The sequence below is a fragment of the Acomys russatus genome, chromosome 7 (assembly GCF_903995435.1).
Source record: "Acomys russatus chromosome 7, mAcoRus1.1, whole genome shotgun sequence".
In the NCBI taxonomy this organism is placed as follows: domain Eukaryota; kingdom Metazoa; phylum Chordata; class Mammalia; order Rodentia; family Muridae; genus Acomys; species Acomys russatus.
Window position 1 is genome coordinate 39,542,213 of NC_067143.1, and position 19,369 is coordinate 39,561,581.

The window sequence follows — 19,369 nt, forward strand, 5'->3', positions numbered from 1 at the left end:
CCACACCATGCCAAACTGCAGAGGTCACCTGCCTAGCCCGAGTGGAAACAGAGGTGGTGGGACTCACCAAAACCAGCTAGAACTGGCATGTAGCTTGCGGTCTGTGTCCTGGGCCCAATCTGAACCCAGACACAAAGGATTGACCCTGCAAACAGGGGCAGTTAGAAACCAGTGTGGACTGCTCCCACAGCACAGTGGGACCGCCCACGTTATCAGGAGAAGTGGGTCTTGCTTGAGGTGTCTAACTGCTGACCTAAAGTGATCTGGGAGCATTCTGGCTTTCACAGGCGGAAAGAGAAGATACAGGGGATTCCCGCCAGCAGTCTGAATCGTCATTGTCGCCAGCCGCCCGCCCAGGCTGCCGGCACTGACCCAGCACTCCGCAAACAACAGAACCTAGCTGGGTCCATTCTTGCAGGCGCAACAGGACCCCCCCCCACGATATAGGGAGCCGTGGGTCATGCTTGCAGGGTCTAACTGCCGATGTAAAGCGAGCTGGGAGTATCCTGGCTTTCACAGGCAGAAAGAGAAGATACAGGGGATTCTCGCCAGCAGTCTGAATCACCATTGTCACCAGCCACCCGCCTGGGCTGCTGGCACTGACCCAGCACTCCCCAAACCACAGGACCTAGCTGGGTCCATACTTGTGGGCACGACAGGACCTCCCATGATACAGGGAGCTGTGGGTCATGCTTGCAGGGTCTAACTGCTGATCTAAAGCAATCTGGGAGCGTCCTGGCTTACAGGGGTGTGGAAATTGCTGCCTCCTTGGATACTGCCAAGTGACCTGAAACCATATTGTCTCAGGCCCACCAGGCACTGATCCTGTAATCTCCAACAGGCAGATCCTATCTGGGTCAGCTCCTGCGGACCCAGCAAGAACTCCCAAATTCATGGGAGAGGCTGGACACTCCTACAGAGTATAGAGGCAGAGCTAAAAGACAGCTGCAGCCCAGAAGATCTGATCCACCTGGGGTCTTGGCTACAAAGCAACATGAAGGACAGGCAGTTGGGATCAACCTACACAACCAGAGAGCTTGTGTGCTGACCTTACTCTAGATCCCAAAACTGCTGATCTGAATTACAGCAGTAAGGTGAAAAGGCCCAAACAGAAACCTACTTTGCATCACTCAACCTGGAGCCTAAGGTGTTGAGAAAAATCTCCAGGAGTAGAATCTGAATCACCTGCCTGGTCCAGGGAAATACTCCCTGATCCCCACAGGCAAGGGCACCCTACCTATAATCAGGCATCAACTATCCACTCTCAAACAGGAAAGGTCACTACAAACCACCTCCCAACACCAGAGTCACCAAAATGACAAGAGGAGAGCGAAAGAACGCTAACAAACACCAAAACAGGTTGCCATCTCCAGATCCCAGCAATCCCAGTGAAAACAACCTGGAGAACCCAACAACAATTGATATACAAGAAAATGACCTCAAGTCCTTAGTAAGTAAGATGATAAGGGAAGAAACAAATAAAATCTGTAAACAAAAGCAGGAGGAGGCAAACAAGAGGGCTGAGGATTTAAAAGAGTCATATAAAGAGGCATTTGAAGAATTTCAGAAAAATACAAATAACCAGATGAAGGAAATCATTAAAACAGTTCAAGACCTGAAGATAAAGATGGAACCCACGGAAGAAAAACGTGATCAAGAAGCATCAGAAAAGAAAGCAAGCATCTCAGAGGTGGCCTTATCTAACAGATTGCAAGAAATGGAAGAACGAATATCGGGACTTGAGGATACAATTGCAGAACTGGAAAGATCCATCAAGGGAAATTCTAAATCTGAAAAGTGCCTGACACAGAGCATTCAAGAAATCAAGGACACCATGAAAAGATGAAACTTAAGAATAATAGGGATAGAGGAAAGAGAAGGCAACCGACTCCACAGCCCAGAAAATATCTTTAATGGAATCATAGAAGAAAATTTCCCCATTTTGAAGAAGGAGATCCATATGAGCATACGAGAGGCATACAGAACACCAAATACAGTAGACCTGAAAAGAAAATCTTCCCACCACATGATAATAACAACACAAAATATACAGAACAAAGAAAAAATATTCAAAGCAGCAAAAGAAAAAGGCCGAGGAACATATGAAGGCAAACCTATCAGAATTACTCCCGACTTCTCAACAGAGACCATGAAAGCCAGAAAGGCCTGGACAGACGTTCTGCAAACCCTAAGAGAACACAGATACCAGGCAAGATTACTATACTCAGCGAAATTATCAATAACCATTGATGGAGAAAACAAGATATTCCATGACAAAAACAAATTCAAACAGTACCTAGCCACAAATCCAGCCTTACAGAAGTTATTAGAAGGAAAACTCCACCCCAATGGGTCAAACTACAACCAAAACTACATAGGAAATAGGTAACTATACCATTGCAAAATCACAACCTCACAAAATCTCGACTATTACAAATACCAAAAATGAAGGGACTTAGCAATCATTGGTCATTAATATCTCTCAACATCAATGGTCTCAATTCTCCAATAAAGAGACACAGACTAACTGAGTGGATGCATAAACATGACCCAACATTCTTCTGCATCCAAGAAACACATCTCAACCACAAGGACAGACATTGCCTCAGAGTAAAAGCTTGGAGAAAATATTCCAAGCAAATAGTCACAAGAAACAAGCTGGGGTAGCCATTCTAATATCTAATAAAATAGACTTTCAACCAAAATTAATCAAAAGGGATGAGTATGGACACTTCGTACTCATCAAAGGTAAAGTCAATCAAGAAAACATCACGATTTTGAACGTCTATGCTTCTAATACAAGGGCTCCCACATTTGTAAAAGAGTTATTAACAAAGCTTGAACCACTCATCGATACCCACACATTAATAGTGGGAGACTTCAACACCCCACTTTCACTCAAGGATAGGTCTTTGAATCAAAAACTAAGCTGGGAAATAACTTCAGTAACCAATGTCATGAATCATATGGATCTAACAGACATCTACAGAACTTTCCACCCAAATTCAAAGGATTATACCTTTTTCTTAACATCCCATGGAACGTTCTCTAAAATTGGTCACGAAGCAAACCTCAACAGATACAAGAAGATTGAAATAATACCTTGTATCTTATCAGATCACCATGGTCTAAGGCTGGACTTCAACAGCAACAGAATTAACAAAAAGCAAACAAAAAACTAAACAGCTTTCTACTTAATGACACATGGGTCATGGAAGAAATAAGGGAAGAAATAAAAGACTTCCTGAAATTCAATGAAAATGATGGAACAACATACCCAAATTTGTGGGACACATTGAAAGCAGTGCTAAGAGGAAAATTCATAGCACTAAGTGCCTTTAAAAAGAAAATAGAAACATCCCACGTAAACAACTTAACAACACATCTGGAAGCTTTAGAAAAAAAAAGAAGCAGAAACACCCAAGAGGAGTAGATGCCTAGAAATAATCAAACTCAGGGCTGAAATCAATAAATTAGAAACAAAGAGAACAATCCAAAGAATCAACAAAACCAAGAGCTGGTTCTTTGAGAAAATTAACAAGATAGACAAACCCTTAGCCAATCTAACTAAAAGACAGAGAAACACTATCCAAATAAACAAAATCAGAAATGAAAAGGGAGACATAACAACAGACACAAAAGAAATACAAAAAATCATAAGAATCTACTTTAAAGGCATTTATGCCACAAAATTTGAAAATCTAAGGGAAATAGACAATTTCCTCAATCGACTCCATTTGCCAAAATTGAATCAAGACCAGATAAACAAATTAAATAGCCCTATTTTGCCTATAGAAATAGAAGCAACCATTGATAGTCTCCCAAAAAAAAAAAAAAAAAAAAAAAAAAAAAAAGCCCAGGGCCAGATGGTTTCAGTGTAGAATTCTACCAGTCCTTCAAAGAGGAGCTAATACCGATACTATCCAAGCTATTTCGAAAGATAGAAATGGATAGAATATTACCAAATTCATTCTATGAGGCCACAGTCACATTGATACCTAAACCCCACAAAGACCCAACAGAAAAAGAGAATTTCAGACCAATTTCGCTTATGAACATTGATGCAAAAATACTCAACAAAATATTCGCAAAGTGAATACAACAGCATATCAAAGACATCATTCTCCATGACCAGGTAGGCTTCATTCCAGGCATGCAGGGATGGTTTAACATACAAAAATCCATCAATGTAATCCACCATATAAACAAACTGAAAGAGAAAAACCACATGATCATCTCTTTAGATGTAGAAAAAGCATTTGACAAAATCCAACACCCATTTATGTTTAAAGTTCTGGAGAGATCGTTAATACAAGGCACTTATCTAAACATAATAAAGGCTATATACAGCAAACTAATAGCCAACATTAAATTAAATGGAGAGATATTCAAGGAAATCCCTCTAAAATCGGGAACCAGACAAGGCTGCCCACTTTCCCAATATCTCTTCAACATAGATCTTGAAGTTCTAGCCAGAGCAATAAGACATCAAAAGGAGATCATGTGGATCCAAATGGGAAATGAGGAAGTCAAATTATCCCTATTTGCAGATGATATGATAGTGTATATAAGTGACCCCCAAAATTCCACCAGAGAACTCCTACATCTGATAAACACCTTCAGCAAATTGACAGGATACAAAATAAACTAAAAAAAGTCAGTAGCTTTCTTATATACAAATGACAAACAGGCAGAGGAACAAATTAGGAAAATTACTCCCTTCACGATAGCCACAAGCAATATAAAATATCTAGGAATAACCCTAACCAAGAAAGTGAAGGACCTATTTGAAAAACACTTTAAATCTCTGAAGAAAGAGATTGAAAATGACATCAGAAAATGGTGGGATCTACCTTGTTCGTGGATTGGGAGAATTAACATAGTAAAAATGGCCATCTTACCAATAGCAATTTACAGATTCAATGCAATCCCTATCAGAATACCTACAAAATACTTTGAAGATATTGAAAGAACAATTCTCAACTTCATATGGAGAAACAAAAATCCCAGAATAGAAAAAACAATCCTATACAATAAAAGATCCTCTGGAGGAATCTCCATACCTAATCTCAAGCTGTACTATAGAGCAACAGTAATTAAAACAGCATGGTACTGGCACAGCAATAGGCTAGAGGATCAATGGAATTGAACTGAAGACCCACAGATGAATCCACACACATTTGCTCACTTGATTTTTGACAAAGAAGCAAAATCCATTCAATGGAAAAACGACAGCATCTTCAACAAATGGTGCTGGTCTAACTGGATGTCTACATGTGGAAAAATGCAATTATACCCCTATTTGTCACCATGCACAAAACTCAAGTCCAAGTGGATTAAAGACCTCAACCTAAAACCAGAGACATTAATCCAGTTAGAGGAAAAAGTGGGGAAGAGTCTGGAGCATATAGGCACAGGAGACAACTTACTGAACAGAACACCAACAGCCCAGGCCTTAACGTCAACAATTAATAAATGGGACCTCATGAGGATGAGAAGCTTCTATAAGGCAAGTGACACTGTCAAGAGAACAAAGTGACAGCCTACAGACTGGGAAAAGATCTTCACCAACCCTTCATCTGACAAAGGTCTAATATCCAAAATATATAAAGAACTCATGAAATTAAACACCACCAAACCAAATAACCCAATAGAGAAATGGGGCTCAGAACTAAACAGAGAATTATCAACAGAGGACTATCAAATGGCTGAGAAACACTTAAATGCTTGACCTTCTTAGTCATCAGAGAAATGCAAATCAAAACGACACTGAGATTCCATCTTACACCCATCAGAATGGCTAAGGTCAAAAACTCAAGCGACACCACATGCTGGCGAGGATGTGGGGAGAGAGGAACACTCCTTCATTGCTGGTGGGAATGCAAACTAGTATAGCCAATTTGGAAATCTATCTGGTGCTATCTCAGAAAAATGGGTATAGGGCTTCCTCAAGACCTAGCTATTCCACTCCTTGGAATATATCCAGAAGATGCACTACCACACAACAGGGACATATGCTCAACCATGTTCATAGCTGCCTTATTCATAATAGCCAGAACAAAGAAACAGCCTATGTGTCCCTCAGTAGAAGAATGGATAAAGAAACTGTTGTACATTTACACTAAGGAATACTACTCAGCTATTAAAAACAAGGAATTCCTGAAATTTGTGGACAAATGGATTGAACTAGAAATTATCATACTGAGTGAGTTCACACAGAATCAAAAAGAGTTAAATGGTATATACTTACGTATATTGAGACACTAGTCCAAGGGGGTACATCCCCATGAAAAACTTTACCTACCAGCAAAGTGGGTCAGATGGGAGGACATCATATTGAGACTTTAGATGTGAGAAGCCTGGGAGAATGAGGAAATAGAAGGATCCAGAGGGTCCTGGAAAACTACAGGCGGGTCTGGGCCCTAGGGTCCTCCTCAAACTATGACACCAGTCAAGGAAAATATAGGCAGTAAACTTCAAACCCCTACCCAGACTAGCCGATGGACAGCACATTCTCCACCGTTAAGTGGAGAAGGAGATCTGACTTTCACACAAACTCTGGTGCCCCATATTTGACCATGTCCCTTGGATGAAGATGCCTGGTGACACTCAGAGGAAGGATAATAGATCATCAAGAAGAGACTCGATACCCTATGAGCATATACAGGGGGAGGAGGTCTCCCTCAGTCACAGACATAGGGGAGGGGAATGGGGGGGAAGCGGGAGCGAGGGAGGAATGGGAGAATACAAGGGATGGGCTAACAACTGAGATGTAATTTGAAGAAATTAATAATAAAAAAAGGAAAAAAAAACAAACATGAGATGCATGTGTTGTTGAAATATTCTGGACAGAATTCCTTAATTTAGATTGCAAAGTGCTGAATTGTGTGCCAGTATTTTCAGAATTTTTGACACTAGCACTATCTGCCTCATGTACACTGGAAAAGTACAAATATATATGCATCTTGGGAGGAGGTTGCTAATTTGCACAGATTTAAAACTTAAGTTTTCATTTAAGAAACTCATCTCTTTGACATATTTACGGAAAGACTAATTACCTGCCAGGAGTCAAACTCCAGTCTCTTCTCATCATTATTTGACCATAAGTCTACTTTTTGCAGAATCATCTCATGGAGTGAGTGGGCCACAGCATACACAGCATTGTATAAGGTATAACTTGTATCACTCATGGACATTCCAAAATTCTGCCTAGATAACCATTTCAAAATGGTGTTGGTTGAACAATTCTTAAGCTTTGTACAATTAGCTGATGACAATGAACAGTTAAAATAAACCCACCATAGTTTAGAAAGAGAAATTTCATTACTGTAGTTTAAAGGGTGTACTGTTTGTATAAACTGTTTAAAATTAGATATCTCAGACTGCTGATGTGAAAAAAATAGAGAACCATGAAAAGTGTTAAACAAGAAATCTCCCTTCACTGTGATCATATCAAATTGTGACACACTGACCCAGATTCTCCGAATGTCTAGTGATCTCCACACTATAAAGTTCCATTGTAGATGAGATTCTTTGTCTCCATAAACGAGCACAACTTTTGCTGATGACAGTATAATCTGGTTATAGTAATTTTTAAACATTTTAAAGTATAATACTGTATCCATTGTGATAATAGTCACAAATGCTAAACAGATAATATGTCTTTGTATCTCCCATCTCAGATCAGAAAGAAATTGAATTCCATGGTCATCATCTGAAATGACCACTCCTATCCAGTTCCATCTGAAGTGAACCACCAGGGACACCATGGCTAGTGCTAGAGAAGTGTCCTTGGGAGACATCTGGTAGAAATAAGGAAAATCTTCATTGGCACTCAGAAGAGGATGAAAATGACCATAGTAAAGCTGAAAGACATAAAGCATAAGCATCGATATAAAGAAGATGAAAAAATAAGACCAAACCTAAGATCTAGGCATGCTAAGCAAAACTGGGTGAGATAAAAATTGTAAATTCTTCATCTCATTATTAAAATCAAATCCAATTTCTTGTGATTATCTAAACAAGTACAAAACAAGTACATAAGAACTAAGCCTCCTGGTAAAACACTTCACATTACTTCTTTCTCCAATGTCAGATTGTAATAAGGTTCTGTTTGCCACTGAAATTAGTTATGTTTCACAGATTAGAATAGACATAAATCCAGTATCTATCTTTCAACCTGCCATGGTATTCAGAAAGTCATCTTGAGGACAGAAAACTTCATTAAGTTTAACCCACTCAAACATACCTCTGGAGTTCTAGAGATGTATAGGTGTGGTGAATGCATGGCAGATATTAACCACAATGGTCCTGTAAGTACAACTAAATATCTTATTTGATTTTCACAGTAGTAGTTAGGAGTATATTTTCTTCTATTTTCAGACAAAGAAGTTTTCCACAGATCAGCCAATATGTTGCATTTAACTTTAACTAGCAGAGAAATGTTGGGCAAAATACTAGGGTTTTTGTTGATTTCTTCCATAGCAAAATAAAGAGAGAATATCAAGTGGATGTTCTTAGGTGTCAAGCTGAAAGAAGAGCACACTGATCATGAGAGATTAACTTCCAAACAAGATACACTGAAACAAATTCAATATGGGTTCGTCACTAAATTCTTTTTTCTTGACATGTTGCTATAATGTCAAAAAAGTCCTATTAATGTGGTATATTGGATGTGAAACTTATTGAAGAATATGAGGATTCTTAAGTGTGTGTGTGTGTGTGTGTGTGTGTGTGTGTGTGTGTGTGTGTGTGTGTGTGGTGTATTTTCTTTCAATGTAATTCTATCATTTTTGAAAATTCCTGCACTTCCATTCTATTTTCTGGGAACATTACAAAAGGTCTGTGTGCTATCCATGGAGGAGAAAAGATGTCCCATCCAACACTAATTCTGAATCTTCTCATATATTTATACTGTAATTATAATACCTAACATATGTAGAAAAAGTGGATATTAACTGCTACTTAGATAGTTACATTTTTTTATACAGAGGCTTTACTGGCCAATTTCATGACAAACATGCTGCTAAAAATGTCTGTGTTAACAGCCTTGCAAGGTGAGTGGATACACAGTTAATGTAAATATGAGAACATTCTCCACAGTTGAATGGAGAGTGGGATATGACTTTCTCATGTACTCTGGTGCCTCACATCGGACCATGTCCCCTGGAGGGGGAGACCTGGTGGCACTCAGAGGAAGGACAGCAGGTTATATTTGTACTTTTAAAATTGAATTCTCCAATCACCCCACTGGAATTACTGTTCTCTTAGCGTTTAATATGTCAAATTAGGACGTTGTTCACAAATTTGCTGCTATATATCTTGAAATGAGAAATTCAGCTTCCTGTGGGAACAGAAAAATCCAAGGATAGTTTAAACAATCATAACTATGGAAATCACTACCTACAGCTAAATATGCTTACATAATGACTTGTATAAACAGGAGAGCATTATAGGGAAAATTGGGATCCACAATCCAAATAGAAGGTACACTTACCAATACAAATCAAATAGTGTTGAAAACATTATATACAAACAGTTCCAACCTGAAGATAAACAATGTTCTCTACAAGCACTGAAGTATCTCTCAGATCTAATCTACAGTATGTGAGGCAGTATAGAAAGCAAATGTACATAATAAACTTTACTTCTTACATCAACTAAATTCCAAGATGTAGAGAATGGAAGCAATCAGAAGATTACATTTGCTGAGCTAAAAGGAAAATCTTATTAAATAGGTCCTCAAAGGAGACATCACATTTGAAACCTATTTTTTTAAAAGTGTTCATTCAACTGAGAACTGTTGTGAAATGACCAGAAATTGATTAAACCAACAAACCTTATGCCATATTGCATCTGGTGAGTTATCCACTAAATGTCATTAACTATTCATTTTCAGGTTAAACTGAATACATACAGGCTAAGTTTGCATTAATTTTTTTAAGTTGTCACAAAATAAATTTATTAAGTTCTACAAAATCTTATGAAAAAGTGGCATCAATGTCACATGACATCTACTCTATTAATAATATAAAGGCAAAGGAAATTATCATAAAAGTCTGGCAAAATATAACCGCATTTTATTTTCCCTTCAATTATTGTTCCTTTATTTTTAAAACTACACTACTCAGAGATAGCTAAAAGGTACCCTTAAATGTTTTACTAGTAGGTTCTTAGACAGACTGTCTTTGTTTTTCTTAAAACACAATAAATACATATATTTAATCACATCACCATACCGAGTGCAGGGGTCCTTAACTGCATAGCTTAAGCTCAAGAAGACAAGCCCAAGGAACAAAAGCCATCCCCCAAATGTCTTTCACATATACATCTTTTACTATTTCAACTGTCTATTTTATGGTTTAACAAGGTCAAAAGAAATACAATCGTGTGCTCATAAGTCTCTGGCAATTTGATCCAAACTGGAGTAAATGGATAGAGAGAACCTAATTTTAAATTTTTCTTTTTTTTACTTAATTAATTTATTCAGATTACAACTCAAATGTTACCCTATCACTTGCATTCTCCTGTTCTTCCCTCCCTCCTGCTTTCACCCTATTCTCCTCTTCTAGGTCTATGACCAAGGGGGACCTCCTCCCCCACTTTATGGTCATAGGCTGTCAAGTCAGACTGTCTTTGTAATACCAATACTTTCTTCAACCAGATTTCCACAGAGATGAGAAATACATATTTTTGCTAAATCTTCTTCATGTTTTAGAAAGTCACATTTCACTCATTTTGATATAATACCATATCTCTTATCATGTAGCCAAAAAACCACATAGGTATATTAATAGTCTTATATTTTAGTCTATAAATTCACTTGCTTTATCACCTTTTATAGCATGTTTATAGTCATGATAGAAGTATTCAAATATTAGTGATAAAATCACTTTTAATATCCATATAACAAACTATGCTTTGTGGGCAGAGTGTAGAAAGAGAAACATAAAGTGATGCGGAAAAATGTTTGCTGTGTAACATACAAGGCTTTAAAAGGAATGATCAGGAAAACACAATACATTTTGGACAAGTGAGGTATATATGTATCCATGAGTCCACTTCTACATTAAGAATTACTTTTCATTGGTATAATGGCAGACAGGGGTCAAGATAGGAAATATGTGGCTTATCATGTTTTCTTACTCATATTTTAAGAGAAATTAAACCATTTACCTGGACCTCTCTCATCTCCTGCAAAGTAAATATGTAATCACATATATTGAAAGATCCTACAGGGTCAATTTTCAGAATTTTAAACACAAAATTTCTCATACATGTAAAACAGATCATGCAAATGAGGCATACTGGTTAATTAGCTAGGGTAATTTAACAGTGAATAAAATTGAATTACAAATACACTTTCCCTTACGTCTAGGGCAAGACTTACTTGCAATGATGTCTATCTAGGGTTATCAGAGGTTCATGAGAGACAAAAACAGGCATTCCTGAAGATTCCTTTTACAAACTCTATCCAACTTCTCTTCATTCTTTCTCATCTACATTAGATAATTTGGACTTCTGTATCATTCTCCTCATGTTGCATTTTACCCTGAATATTGCTTATTTATTATATGAAAACTTTCCCTATCATTGTGCATAATCTCCCATGCCTATACGTATTTTAGGTAAACAGACTAATGATTCCCACAAATCATGCAATTTCAGTTCTTCTAAAAATTTCTATGTCTTCCAAGACTTTCCTCTTATTGAGTGGTAGTCAAAAAATATTCTCCTCTGCTTGGAATATCATTTCACAATATTTTATTAAAAACTGAAAACAATCTTTATGAATAACTATAAACTTCACTCTATTGATCATCATACATACAAAATGCACTATATGAAATGTATTTTAAGTAAACATTTAGAATACTATTTATGACATTTAGCCTAGGATGTTCCAGAAGAAACTGTCCCCATTTCCTCAGAAATCCAGTAACCTCATCAATAAAGAATATTATACTTAAACATACAAATTAAAAAAATATGTAGTTCACTAATGCCTGCAATAAACAAACACATTTTATATATTTAAGGAAATGTGTTAAAAGAAACCTTTAGATGTGCTCTGTCACTGCAGACACAATAGTTAGAGTCACCCATAGCAATATAATAGACCATCTACCTGGGGCCTGTCTTTCTCTCAATCTCCAGCATTATTGTGAATGCACCAGCAGGGAGGGCCAGCAAAACAGCAAGGCATAACTAGAAAACTGAAAACCCACATAGATACAAAAGGAACAAAACAATGTATCAAGAAGAACAAACCAAGGAGTCAGTACATAAGCTGCCCTTAATCATCACAAACCCAGGTGACTAAATGCCATTATTAGAGCACAATACATAGTGGCCAGGGTGAGATATCTCCTCTGCATCCTACACTACAGAGCCTATATTAATTAAAATAGCATAATATTTTCATAAAAGCAGACATTTTGATCAACGGAGTTTTAAAAAAAGACCAGAGATAAATTCACACACATGATATTTCATCAATACACCTTGCAAAAAGACAGCATCTTTCACAAATGATGCTGGCCAAACTGAATGCCTTCATGCATAAGAATGTAAATAGGTCAATATTTATCACTCTGCAACAATCTCTAGTCCAGGTGAATCAAAGACAACATAAAAACCTGATTGGAGATTTGCAAGATGGAGGCACCAATCACACACTGCATCTGATTAACAGGAAATACAGGACTGCACAGTGACCTAAAGATGAAACTGAGAACTACAAAACACCAGTGCTGCTGATTATCAGGTGAGAGGGATCCAAATTGTGTCAGGGACAGGTGGGTCCAATCCCTGGCCACCCAGCTAACCCATGGAAAAAATCCCTGGGGACAGCCCTCATTAACTGCCATCTTGGGAAGGACTGTGGCACATCCCTGAAGCTTTGGGCCCTCACTGCCCGCCACTGCTTGTGGGATCCCAGACAGAAAAACTGTGGGATATACTTGCAGCTCCTGGCTCTTACTGCCCCCTCTAGCCTCTGTCCACTACTTTCTGGATCTGAGATAGGGAGCAAACCAGCAGAGCTTAGTCCAAGCACAAGACACAATCCACATTAGCTGCCTCCCAAGAAAAGAGTGCGGGGCTCCCAAGAACCTTTGAGCCCTGAGCTATCTCAGACCCCCAGCCGCTTGCCGGCCTAGACTGGCTGGGACACGGAGCAGATAAATATACCCCTCCTATCCCAAGAGGACCTGTGGGAATTATGAGCAGCTTGGAGACTCCATCTCTTACAACATCCTCAAATACCTCCTAGCTGGGAACATACCTTGTGACTGTGGTGCTGAAGTCAGGCTCCAGCTGCAGTCTGCATTAGCTGCCATCCTATGAGCAACTTCAGGCCTCGGTCTGTATATGCACACCTGCCTGACTCAAACCACTCAAATACATCTATGACACAAGGCAAGCCCACTGAGCAGACACCAGCTTGGGCCACATTACTTATTAACTGCAATACTGCTAGCAGCTTGTGGCCCTGATCTCACCCCACCCACCTAATTGTCCAGATTCAACTAGGTCATAGGTCAGAGACTTAGGCAGGCCACACCCCACATTTCTCCTGTTTGCTGAGAAGCTTGGAGCTCTAATCTCTCTCTCTTGACCTTACCCAAAAGGGGCACAGAGAACTATCTGTAACACAACCTATAGAGTCCTGACATCTCAAGAAGGACAGTAGGGTTCCTGGGAATCTTTGGGCTTAGAAATATATCAGCTCAATCCTCCCCTGCCAGACCCAACTGGAATACAGCCAGGGAACCCATCTGATGTGAGCTGGGTGCAGAGTTAAAACTCACTGTCCAACGACCTGAGGAGGCCTCTGGGGAGCCCTAGCAAACAACCTTTGGCTTGGAGTTCTCTTTATTTGCTCCCAATCTGCCTGGCCAACCTGGGACACAGATAGTGACCTCATTGGAGGAACCCCTAGGACTGCTAATATCAGAGACAACCAGATGACTAGAGGACAATGCAAGAAGACTAGCAAAACTAAAAGCCATATAGCAATACAGGAAACCAGTGATCCTAACACAGGAAGCCCTGGAGATATGAATACCCATGAAACACAAAAAGAAGACTTTAAATCTGAGGTGATAAAAATGATAGAAGCTGTGAAAGAGGAAAATAAAGAACTCAAAGGAACACAGGAAAATACAGCAATCAGGTGAAGGAATTGAATAAATCCTATAAAGAACTACAGGAAAATACATCCAAAGAGATCAAAGAGATGAAGGAATTGAATAAATTCTATAAAGAATTACAGGAAAATTCAATAAAAAAAAAGAAAGAAATGAACAAGACCATTCAAGACTTAAAGAGGGAATTAGAAGCAACAAAGAAAGCACAAGATGAGGCAGTCTTAGAAGTGGAAAACATAGGGAAGAGAAAAGGAACTATGGACGCAAGCCACACCAACAAAATACAAGAAAAGAAGAGAGAATCTCAAGTGTGGAAGATATGATTGAAGTTATCGATACATCAGTCAAATAAAATGGTAAAACTAAAATGTTCCAGACACAAAACACCCAAGAAATCAGAGACACTATAAAAAGGCCAAATCTAAGAATAATAAGAATAGAACAAGACTACTCCAAGCTCCCAGGCCCAGAAAACATTTTCAACAAAATCATAGAAGAAAACTTCCCCAACCTAAAGAAAGAAATGCCCATAGCATACAGTAAACCTACAGAACTCCAAATAGATTCTATCAGAAAAGAAAATCCTTCCACCACATAATAATCAAAACATTAAATGCACAGACCAAGGAAAAAATATTAAAAGCTGCAAGAGAAAAAGGTCAAGTCACATATTAAGATAAACCCATCAGAATTACACTCTTCTCAACAGACACTGTGAAAGCTAGAAGGGGCTGGATGGAAGTCATGCAAACATTAAGAGACCACAGATGACAACCCAGACTACTATACCCAGCAAAACTTTCAATCACTGTAGATGGTGAAAACAAGATATTCCATGACAAAACCAAATATAATCAGTACCTAACCACAAATCCAGGCCTACAAAAGATACTAGAAGGGAAACTCCAACTTAAGAAGGCTATGTACAGCCAGGAAAACAAGGATATAAATAAATCCACATCCACAAATCCATAACACAGAAACACATACACACACTATTACCACCAACATCAAAACAAAAGGAACTAAAAGACACTAGTCACTAATATTTCTTAACATCAATGACTCCCCAGTAAAAAGACACAGGCTGACAGAATGGCTAAAAAAAAAAAAAAATAGGATCCATCATTTTCTCCATTCTGGAAACACATCTCAGCAATAAAGATAAATATTACCTCAGAGTAAAGAGTTGGAAAACTGTATTCCAAGAAAACGGACCTAAGAAACAAGCTGGAGTAGCCATTCTAGTATCTGACAAAATAGACTTTCAAGCAAAACTAACCAAAAGAGATGGGGAAAGTCAACCCCCTATCTCCCCAAGATGATTTCTCAATTCTGAATATCTATGTACCAGATACAGGAGCACACACATTTATAAAAGAAACATTACTAACTTAAGCCACATATCAAACTCCATACATATAGAGTGGGAGACTTCAGCACCCTACTCTCATCAATAGACACATCATCAAGACAGTAACTAAATGGAGAAACAAGGAAATTAATAGACATCTTGAAACAAATGGACCTAACTGATACCTACAGAACATTTCACCCAAACACAAAACATTACCCCTCTTTGCAACACCCCACAGAACCTGCTCCAGAGTTCACCACATACTTGGCCACAAAGCAAACCTCAACAGATAAAAGAAAATCGAAGTAATCTCTTGCATCTTATCACACCACCATGGATTAAAGATGGAACTCAACAACCAAACAAACAACCGAAAGACTACAAACCCATGGAAACTGAAAAACTCCTTACCCAATAAAATCTGGCTAAAAGATGAAACAAAAAGAGAAATTAAAAACTTCTAGAATTCAATTAAACAGAAGGCACAATATACCCAAACCTATGGGACACAATGAAAGCAGTGCTAAGAGGAAAGCTCATAGCACTAAGTTCCTTTATAAAGAACCTGGAGATATCCCATACTAGCAACTTAACAGCACACCCGAAAGTTCTAGAAAAAAGGAACCGAACATACCCAAGAGTAGTAGAGGGCTGGAAATCATCAAACTCAGTGCTGAAACCAATAAATTGGAAACATTTCAAAAAATCAATGAAACTAAGAACTGATTCTTTGAGAAAATCAACAAGATTGGCAAACCTTTAGCCAAACTAACTAAAAGGCAGAGGAGGGAGAGGATTCAAATCACCAAAATCAAACATGGAAAGGGAGACATAATGACAGACAATGAGGAAATCCTAAGAATCATCAGGACTTACTTCAAAAGCCTATATGCCACAAAATTAAAAAACCTAAATGAAATGGACAATTTTCTTGATAGCTACTAACTACCAAAATTGAATCAGGATCAGGTAAACAAATTGAATAGTCCTACAACACCTGAAGAAATAAAGGCAGTCATCAAAATTCCCGCCCCCGCCCCAGCAAATGCCCAGGACCAGATGGATTCAAAGAAGAATTCTACCGAAACTTCAGGGAAGAGCTAACACCCATTCTCTTCAAACTATTCCATAAAATAGAAACAGAAGGAAGATTACCAAACCTATTCTATGAGGCCACAGTCACCTTCTACCTAAACCACAGAAAGACTCAATAAAGAAAGAGAATTTTAGACCAATTTCTCTGATGAACATTGATGCAAAAATACTCAATAAAATACTCACAAACTGAATTCAAGAACACATCAAAACTATCATTCACCATGACCAAGTAGGCTTTATTCAGGCATGCAGGGGTGGTTCAATATATGGAAATCCAACAATGTAATTCATCATATCAACAAGCTGAAAGAAAAAAACCCACATGATCACCTCCTTAGTTGTCTAAAAATCATTGGACAAAATCCAACACCCATTCATGTTAAAAGTCTTAGAGAGTGCATGGATACAAAGCACATACCTAAACATAATAAAGACAATATACAGCAAGTCTATAGCCAACATCAAACTAAGTGGAGAGAAACTTAAATCAATTATACTGAAATACGGGACCAGACAAGGCTGTCCACTCTCTCCATATCTCTTCAATATAGTGCTTGAAGTCCTAGCTATAGCAATAAGATAACTAAAGGATATCAAGGGGATACAAATAAAAAACGAAGTCAGACTATCACTGTTTGCAGATGATATGACTATTTACATAAGTGACCCCCAAAAATCCTATCAAGAAACTTCTATAGCTTATAAACACCTTCAGCAAAGTCTCTGGATACAAAATCAACTCAAAAAATAAGTAGCCCTACTGTATACAAGCGATGAACACTCTGAGAAAGAAGTTAGGGAAACAACACCCTTCACAATAGTCACAAATCATATGAAGTATCTTGGTGTAACTCTAACAAAGAAAATGAAAGATTTGTAAGAAAAAAATGTCAATTCTCAGAAAAAGAATTTGAACAAGATTTCAGACGATGGAAAGATCTCCCGTGCTCATTGATCAGGAGAATCAATATAGTAAAAATGGCTTCTTACCAAAAGAAATCAACAGATTCAATGCAAATCCCATCAAAATACCCACACATTTCTTTATCATCCTTGAAAGATCAATTCTCAACTTCATATGCAAAAACAAAAAACTCAGAACAGCTAAAATGATTCTGTATAATAAAAAATCTTCTGGAGGAAACTGTATTCCAGATCCCAAGCTATACTATAGGAGAAACAGTAATAAAAACAGCATGGTTCTGGCAGAGAGATAGGCTGGTTGATCAATGGAATTGAATCAAAGACCCAGAAATAAACCCACATACTGATGGACACTTGATTTTTGACAAAGAAGCCAAATCCATACAATGGAAAAATGATAGCATCTTCAAGAAACGGTGCTGGTCTAACTGGATGGCTACATGTTGAAAAATGGAAATAGATCCATATCTATCACCCTGCATAAAACTGAAGTCCAAATGGATTAAAGACCACAACATAAATCTGTCACACTAAATGTGTTAGAAGAAAAAGTTGGGAAGATCCTTGAGCTCATTGGCACAGGAGACAACTTTCTAAACAGAACACCAACAGGTCATGTCCTAAGATCAACCATCAATAAATGAGAGCTTATGAAACTGAAAAGCTTCTGGAAGATGAAGGACGCTGTCAACATAGCCAAATGACAGCCTACAGACTGGTAAAAGATCTTCACCAACCTGATATCGACAAATCCAAAATATATCCAATATATATCTAAAATGTATAAAGAAATGAAGAAATTAAACACCACTAAACACATAATACAATTAAAAATGGGGTACAGAACTGAACAGAGAATTCTCTATAGAGGAATAGTGAATGGCTGAAAGACACTTAAAGAAATGCTCAACATCCCTAGTTATCAGGGAAATGCAATTCAAAACGACCTGAGATTCCATCTTACACCTATCTGAATGGGTAGAATAAAAAACTCAGGTGACAACACATGCTGATGAGGATGCAGAGAATGGAGAACACTTCTCCATTGCCAGTGGGATTGCAAACTTGTACAACCACTTTAGAAATCAATCTTGTCCTTCCTCAGGAAATTGGGAATAACTTTACTTCAGGACTCAGCCATACCACTCTTGGGAATATACTCAAGCAATGCTTTACCATACGACAAGGACATTTGCTAAACAATGTTCATAGCAGCTTTGTTTGTAATAGCCAGATTCTAGAAACAACCTAGATGTCCTTCAACTGAAGAGTGGATAAAGAAACTGTGGAACATCTACACAATGGAATACTGTTCATCTGTTAAAAACAAGGCAATCTTGATATTTGCAGGCAAATGGATGGAACAGAAAAAGATCCTCCTGAGGGAGATAACCCAGACACAGAAAGATACACATGGTATATATCACTTATAATCAGACATTAGCCACGTAATACAGGAGAACTACACTACAAAACAGAGTCAGAAACATCAACCAAGCACCATGTATGATGTGAACCTAGACCCACAGCTTGGATGTAGTAGCACAGTCTCATTGTGGATCCCATGTCTGGAGAGTAGGGACTACTTCACATGCACTCTGGCCACTGAACTTAGATTACTTCTCCCTGGCAAGATTGACTTGCCAGGGTATAGAGGAAGAGGTTACAGCTAATACAAATGAGACTTGATAGGCTCTGGTCACATATTAGGGGAAGAAGGCTCCCTTGTCTGAGTACTAAGGGATGGAGGGAGAGGGGATGAGGGAAGGAAGGGTTTCAGAAGGAAATGAGGAAGGAGGCTACAATAAGGATGTGAAGAATTTAAACTGCAGAACAAGCA

The 19,369-nt window shown here is 38.3% G+C and overlaps 1 protein-coding gene across 1 annotated transcript in view; it reads right to left on the reverse strand.

The window, feature by feature from the left end:
- LOC127191945 (vomeronasal type-2 receptor 116-like) overlaps positions 1 to 19,369 on the reverse strand; it is a 44,494-nt gene that overhangs the window by 15,503 nt on the left and 9,622 nt on the right. Inside the window, exons 2-3 of the mRNA XM_051149313.1 lie at positions 8,249 to 8,528; positions 7,059 to 7,865 (exon numbers count right to left, since the gene is read on the reverse strand). Of these exons, the coding sequence (XP_051005270.1) occupies positions 7,059 to 7,865; positions 8,249 to 8,528 (1,087 nt within the window). The remainder of the gene's footprint in view (positions 1 to 7,058; positions 7,866 to 8,248; positions 8,529 to 19,369) is intronic.